This window comes from Xyrauchen texanus, chromosome 22, assembly GCF_025860055.1.
Source record: "Xyrauchen texanus isolate HMW12.3.18 chromosome 22, RBS_HiC_50CHRs, whole genome shotgun sequence".
Classification (NCBI taxonomy): domain Eukaryota; kingdom Metazoa; phylum Chordata; class Actinopteri; order Cypriniformes; family Catostomidae; genus Xyrauchen; species Xyrauchen texanus.
This window is the reverse complement of record NC_068297.1, coordinates 19,948,585-19,956,375: the sequence shown is the minus strand read 5'-3', so window position 1 is coordinate 19,956,375 and position 7,791 is coordinate 19,948,585. Positions and strand designations below refer to the sequence as shown.

At 38.0% G+C, this 7,791-nt stretch overlaps 1 protein-coding gene across 1 annotated transcript; it reads left to right on the top strand.

The window, feature by feature from the left end:
- The first annotated feature begins 148 nt into the window (after positions 1-148).
- LOC127662747 (opsin-5-like) lies at positions 149-4,969 on the top strand. Its single transcript, XM_052154054.1, has 6 exons — positions 149-465; positions 607-812; positions 1,181-1,280; positions 3,406-3,510; positions 3,603-3,826; positions 3,999-4,969. The coding sequence occupies exons 1-6, from the start codon at positions 372-374 to the stop codon at positions 4,473-4,475; spliced, it is 1,206 nt and encodes a 401-aa protein (XP_052010014.1). The 5' UTR covers positions 149-371; the 3' UTR covers positions 4,476-4,969.
- The last annotated feature ends 2,822 nt before the right edge of the window (positions 4,970-7,791 follow it).

Here is a 7,791-nt window from a genome sequence, read left to right as displayed (position 1 = left end):
ACACTCAGGCTTATCCTTGTCAGAGTAGTTCAAGAGTGGAGGTAAATGCCTTAAGTGGTTTGGTGACAAGTGCTGTCCCAAAAGTCTCAGTCTCTAAAGTCCTTAACAACATAAGGAGATTACGGTAAATGCAGTCTTGAATGCAACAACACTAGTGCTCTGGTACACTTCTGATGTGTTCTCAGGCATAGATTGAGGGCAGTGGGTCTGGTCTGGATAGCTTGGGAATATCTGCTGGATGTGCTTAACTTATTGTTGGAACATCAGATTTGAGCCAATGAAGAGAGCTAGACTGTGAACCCTATCAAAACTGTTCCTGAGATGAGTCTAACCTAAAAGTTTCACCATCATCAGAGACAACATTATTGAAGATGGACACCCACAATGTTCTTTCCAAGAGCGTAACAGTCTACCAAGTGTCGGATAGAGGAGAAACAGCTATTGGTGTCTATTTGATAATACTAGGTAATTAAGATCATGTCAATTGTTAAGAAGTTTGATGTAGTTGTACATTTTTCTGTTCTTTTTATGGTTTGTATCTTTACTACATTGAAATATGTCTGATAAGAAGGAATTGGTAAATTTTTTTATAAAATCTTTTGATAGGATGGCTCTCTTGGATTGGAAATGGGGTTGTGATAATACTTTTAACCAAGCAAAGAAAGTCACTTGAACCGCAAGATTTCTTGACACTCAACCTTGCAGTTTCTGATGCCAGCATTGCTATTTTTGGGTATTCTCGTGGAATCCTTGAAGTTTTCGATGTGTTCAGAGATGAGGGCTATGTTATAAAGACGTTTTGGACATGCAAGGTAAGGGGATGGTAACTTGAATTTTGGCACAAGTTTAAATGATTAGCTTATCAGTTTACAGCACGATTCTTCATTGAATGCTTGTGTAATTTTTGGAGATATTATGCAAAACCACCGACTGATGTGAGAAGTCTATCTGTTCTTTTTGCAGTCTGTCAGGTGGTTATGAGGCAGTAGGGGCTGTAGAGATAAATTATTTGTACTCGTTCCAAGTACACAGGCATGTGTCCTTTTATCCCCTAATCTTGCTGGCTTCCTCCCCAGGTTCTGGTTAGTGGGTGATGAGACAAGTCAGAGAGATTACTACCTCAGTTTTGCAGAGAATGCCAGAAATGTTTGCAATGTATAAGATGTTTTGTCTTGGACAGGTGGATGGATTCCTAATCCTGCTCTTCGGACTCATCAGCATCAACACGCTGACAGCCATCAGTGTCATCCGCTACATCAAAGGTTGCCAGTCTCAGCATGGTATGCACCACCTTGAGCAAACCCACTGGGTTATTTTACATTTGTATAGCTTAGCGTGCCCAATATATAGTCCAGGTGCTCAGTTTTGTGGGGCCAATGAAAGCTGTTCTGCACTACCTACTAAATATGGTGCCATGTTTTTTTTCAGGCAGTGTTCTAATGGAACTTCCCATTGCTAAAGGAATAGTTCACTCAAAAATGAAAATAATCTCATTATTTACTCACCCTCATGCCATCCCAGATGTGTATGTCTTTCTTCTGCAGAACACAAACGAAGAAATTAGAAGAATATTTATGCCCTGTTGTTATAATACAAGTGAATGGGTGCCAAAATTTTGAAAACGCTAAAATGCACAAAGTCAGCACAGAAGTAATCCATAAGATTCCAGTGGTTAAATCCATGTTTCTGAAGTGATATGATAAGTGTGGGTGGATATTGAAGTCCTTTTTTGTTTGTTTTTGGTGATTTGCATTCTTCGTGCACATCACCCTCTTCTGGGCAGGGAGGAGAATTTATGGTAAAAACTGACTTAAATATTGATCAGTTTCTCACCTACACCTATCATGTCACGTATGAAGATATCGATTAAACCACTGGAGCCATATAGATTACTTTTATGCTGACTTTATGTGCTTTTTGGAGTTTCAAAATGTTGGCACTTTCATTGTATGGACCTACAGATCTGAGATATTCTTCTAAAAATCTTTGTGTTCTGCAGAAGAAAGAAAGTCATACACATCTGGAATGGCTTGAGGGTGAGTACATGATGTGAGAATTATCATTTTTGGGTGAACTATCCCTTTAAGTTCAGACTCACTGCTTCTTTTTAGGGTTTATTTGTTATTCAAATGTATTTTAGCCCCCACTTTGCCAATTGTACCTTGCTTATTTTACATAAATTTATTAGGTAATAGAGCACAACAGTCTGGTTCCTTGAGTAAAAATCCCATAAATTTTTTTGCAAAGGGGAATTGATAATTAATGATAACTTACAAACCATTAAAGACCTTTACAGTGAGCTATAATGTTGCTATCTAATGTGCATCTGCTGAAGCCATCGGTTTGCGACTTCGTTTTTAATTATTCTTTTTTTTTAATCTGGTTTAATAGCAGAATTCCGGGTGAAGAACTACATTACCCATGATCCTGAGGTGAAAAATCCACCAATAAGAGAATCATAGTAAAACAGTCAATCTCCCTACACTCTCAAAATAATATATTTGAATATATCTCAATATTTTGCAATATATCCTACTGATTCAATACTTAAAGCCAAAAACTTCAAATCAGTTTTTAAATATTTTTCTATCATTTTAATTCAATTACATAATTTGAACTGCTTCCTGGGATTGTAGTTCTGTGTACTTAATGTCATTAAAGATGTTAAGTACACAGTCTTATACCTTTGTCATTTTGTCCGATTTTCAAATACTCTTTGGTTCAAATAAAAGTTTGTGATGTTGGGATTCACCTAGAAGTGGGTTGATTTGGTTCATGACTTTATGAAGGATATTATGAAATTAATAAGTTTATGGAAAAATTATTCTGGAACCAAGATAGCTAAAAGAATGGGCAGGCACTGTTTTGCTCCATTGTCTCTTAACAGGTCTGCATCTCGTCCTAAAAGTGGCAGATACAATTTTCACCCCAGTCAGAATCAAACTCAGGTTGTCCGCGCAAAAATACTAATGCATGTGCTTATAGCTTCAGGCCACTTCTCTGACACCAATTTTACCAATTTTACATTAGGATGCAAATAGCTAGTGCGGGTTTACACCAGTGCAGATAGTCGCTCTTATCTCTCGCCTAATAGATTACTCACCTCATCTGTCAACCAGTAAGAGAGAGTTGTGCAAAACCTATTAAGATATTCTAATACACAGTTCTAGGAGCAGTGATCAAAACAAATCGAAATCTAGCAGGCCCTGTTCATTTCAGGGTGCTCTGCCAACATCGTTCCCCCAGAATCTTCCAAAACCTCTGTAACTGAGCATTCGAGAAATTAAGGATTATATTTCCTTTTTTTAGAAGATCTTCAGACTTGGCTGCACAAATACTAGATAAATCCAGCATTATAATACTGAGAGATCTGTGCTGATGCAAGTGTTTCTGCCATGTCCTCAGCTCATCACATCAGCAAGCATAACATCGGCTTGGTCATAGCTGTAGCCTGGCTGTGCTCTCTGTTTTGGGCTGGTGCTCCTCTGCTGGGCTGGGGCAGTTACAGAGGTAAGACTTATAAGAGGACATCCTCTCCTGCCTTTTTCTTTCTCATAGATTGTCTTTAAAATTGTGATTTCATTTGAAATTTTCCTCTGCAGCTCGCAAGTATGGGACGTGTGAAATCGACTGGGGACAAGCTCTATACTCTGTTCCCTTCAAGCTCTATGTCATTAGCATTTTCTTCTTCAACTTCTTCGTGCCAGTGTCCATTATAGTTTTTACCTATGTGTCCATCATCCGCAAAGTCAACTCCAGCCACAAGTCCAGCCGGGGAGGAGATGTCAGCGAGAGGCAACGGAAGATTGAACGCAACATTACACGGGTAAAACTGTTGCTCAAAACGCTTTAATTTCACCCATTATCCACTCAACCAAAGACTAATGATCATTTAATAAGGAAATGTGCTCTTGCTGCAGATTCTCTCTTCTATTAACACAGGTGTGTATTAACATAATGTACTATGCACTGTAGAGTGTTTTCGATTCCCACTCCAGGTCTCACTCATTCTGTGTGCTGCCTTCCTGTTGGCTTGGTCCCCATATGCAGTCATTTCCATGTGGTCAGCCTGGGGTTACCAAATCCCCCCACTTAATGGCATACTGGCAAGTCTCTTTGCCAAGTCAGCAAGTTTCTACAATCCGTTTATCTATATTGGCATGAGCTCCAAGTTCCGACAGGACCTGAAGGCTCTGTTCTACTGCCTCAGACCCACATCAGTGCAAAGACCCGCCCCTCCTGTGCCATTGGCCCAGCCTGGTGATGTGCAGCTCAACATGGATGGTTTTAAGGAGGTTGAGCCGGTGAATCTGGACTCCAGGGTGGACATGGGCCACAATACAAGTGAAAGTGTCCCGGAAGAGAAGGTGGAGAGCCCTCCAGAATCAGAAAGCCAGAGTAGCCCCTTAATGGAGTCTAGCAGCGTCAGTCCTCAAGAATCTTTGAGGAAAATCAGCAACTCTGGAAGACTTTGAGCTTTTGTTGTCTTAGTGTTAGTTTTGTTCTCTGAATATTGACATACAGTAACATCAGTGTTAAATGATAAATGTAAACGTACATTTACTGTCTGTTGCTACTGTATCAGTACTGATACACATTTGAGTAACAAATGGCAACAGGCTAGGACACTGCAGGCTGCTAATGTGATTCATATTCATACTTAATGCTTAACTGCAAGAGATCATTGTGTGAATCAAATAAAATTGAGATAAATCTTATTTAGCCTAATTTCTATCTCTGAGGCATGTAAAGTGTTGTTCAGATATGCATCTGAGAAAGCACACTGTGTGACATGGTACAAAGTTTGTATATTTGAAGGTAAAACAGATTAAATCAATTGATTTTTGAGTTTGTCGAAATGTGTAACAAGCTAACCAGCAATCCCATGGCCCAGGAATACATCCAAACAAGGGAAGTTTGTTTGATAAATTTAGCTAGACAAACTAAAATGTGGTACCGCATTAGAAATAGAAGGAAAAGATTTGTGATGGGTCTCAGCCCATTGTGCATTTGTTTAGGTCTAATTTTAGGTCTTTATATCTAATTGTGAATTCACAATGTTAAGAACTCATTTAAGGCAAAGCTAAACTTGCAATTCATGGCCGGTCAGATATAATGTTTATGAATTGTAAAAAAGATTCTGACACCAAACAGTAAACACACTAATGTGGCCTGTCTAACCACCCTTACCTTCACGACACAAAACAACACTTGTGCGACTCACATGCTCTTTGAAACTCTCAATTATTATTCTGCGTGGCTTCTAATTCTAAGCAGATCCTTCAGCAACACAGGCACTCCGATTCACTTCAGCCAAGGAAAATGTTTGCACATCAAGCCATAATGCCTTCTCTTGCTCTTAAAATACATTTTTAGTTTGTGGCTTGGCACATGCTGAAAATGTTTAAGTTTGAGTGTATAGTTGCAATCTGTTACCGCTGACTGGTGAATTTAAAAGTCTGTGCATTGTTGCTGACTTTTAGTAAAAATAAAATGTCATTATATATTATTCTACAACAAAGGATATAGACCAAAGTCCCTTTTTAAGGCAAGTCAGTCTACTCGCCAGCCATCTTGATTATGTTCTATTAACTATGAATACAAGTTGTATAAAATATTTCAAATCAGCAGTAAAGTCTGGCAACAATGGTTTCATAATTTGTGCTTCTTTGTCTTGGATCACACCAACAAAACAAAAAAACGCAATTTTTCAGGCTGATTTAGCTTATGCTCATTCTGGAGTTGACTGAGAGGCAATGTTTGTATCTAAAAGGTGAATGGCTCTTTTACATGAAAGGCTGGACCTCCTTTTCAACACCCGTCATATTGTGTTCCAATTTCTTCCATTCATTTTCTACAAGTGCTTTGTCCTGAGACAGCTGATTGCCCACAATGAATGTCGTAGCACTTGCCAGAAATGGGTATATCAGCAATGTAATTATTATTATTATAATTTGTTTTTGCCTCAGTATTTTAAAGATTTGTATTTTTCAAATGCACCATGATTCAAAAGCAACCCAACCCAGGCTAAAGAAATAAACTGTAGCTAAGAAAAGAAAAGTAATTTTGAAGGATGAATTGTTCAATTTGTGAAAAGGAAACAAAAAAAGCTGAATATTTCAGTCTGTATTTGTTTTTAAAACATTAAAAAGCAGACCAAATGTGTTTTCAACCCAAGTCAAATCGATGCGTCAGGAGTTGTTTGGATATGGGTAGTGATGTTTCTCAGAGAAATGACCAGGACCTTAGTACTAATCTTACAATTTCGGGAAATGTCCTCCCCCCACCCTGTTCATAGCATTCCAAGAAGCAAACACTCCACTCAACCAGCAGTGAGAATTAGTCCCACACAGTGATCACAAAATTAGACGATCTTATGTTGTGGTGCTTTCATATCCAACCATACCCCAAATTGAGGGTGTCAGGGGTTAAAGCTCTGTTACGCAAGAACATTTTTGGCTAAAACTCTACATGCTTGTTTTAGTGCAAATCATCAGCTGGCTACAGGGTCCTTTGAAAAATAATTAATTACGGAAAATATTATTTAGTGTGATTGCATAGCCTATTGTATAATTTGATGATATAAGGGAGGAAATGTTAAAAAAAAAAAAAAGTCTTGTATATTCATACAAATGATGTTATATCCATTGTAAACATATTTCTAAAGCTACTGCCATTTACAGTCAAGCTATTGAAAGTGTATAACACATTTACTTGAACTACAATTCCATTAGCTCTAATGAAGAGTGACAAGTACATAATAGAGTATTAGGAGGTCTCCATAGATGACCCTACAAAGCTGAACAAGACTGCCAAGAGCGCACAAACGGCACACAAACACCCTCAAGAAATGTCTGGAAACTACCTTAACTAAACCAAGCTTGCTATTTCTAAAGCAGACTTTCAAAAAGCTTTTCAAAGTGCTGTAGATCTTCATTCCTCAAAAATTTGGAGACATATTACTTCTGCTGCTGCATTTTCATTGCAAGATGTGTGGAGCATGGCATATCGAGAATATTTATCCCAAAAGTAGAAACCTAATATATGCTCTCTTATATTAATAGTGATATTGTAGATTATGGTTTATGTTTCCAAAATAGAGAATGAAATCAACTTTTATTTTGGGGAAATACATTTCTTTAAGCAGACATATCTGGGCTCAAATCAGTGCAACATTAGCCAAGGCTAATATTTGTGTAGGTGAAGACGGTCGCCTAAATGAGACATCCATCGAAGTATTGGACGCTTAATGCTATTTATAAGGAGTGAAGCGGTAGCCTTCACATTCTTGGACAAAAAGCAGTGGATCTCCCATGAAGTCTCACATGGTGTGGAACGTGACAGTGTGATCTGGCCTAGGAAGAAACGTGCGTGTCACTTCTCCTTAATTCAGCCTTTTTCATCTGACTGAACAGACTGCACACAGGCAGCAGTGTCAAGCCAACTTTTCCATATAACCATCAGCTGCCCCAATGGGAACAAAGGACAGGATATCATATCCTGTTTGACCTCTTATAATAAAAGCCCATTCTATTACATAAAGGAATGGCAATTCCATGAAGGAAAACATTACATTAACATGCATATGTATAGCTATCAATATTAACAACAACATATGTAAAAAAAAACAAAATTATACAAAAATGTGACACATTAATATCAATTTTTTACTTGATAATAAATTCATATATATATATGGGGTTATATATTTACATTTATGCATTTGGCAGACGCTTTTATCCAAAGCGACTTACAGTGCACTTATTACAGGGACAATCCCCCCAGAGCAAC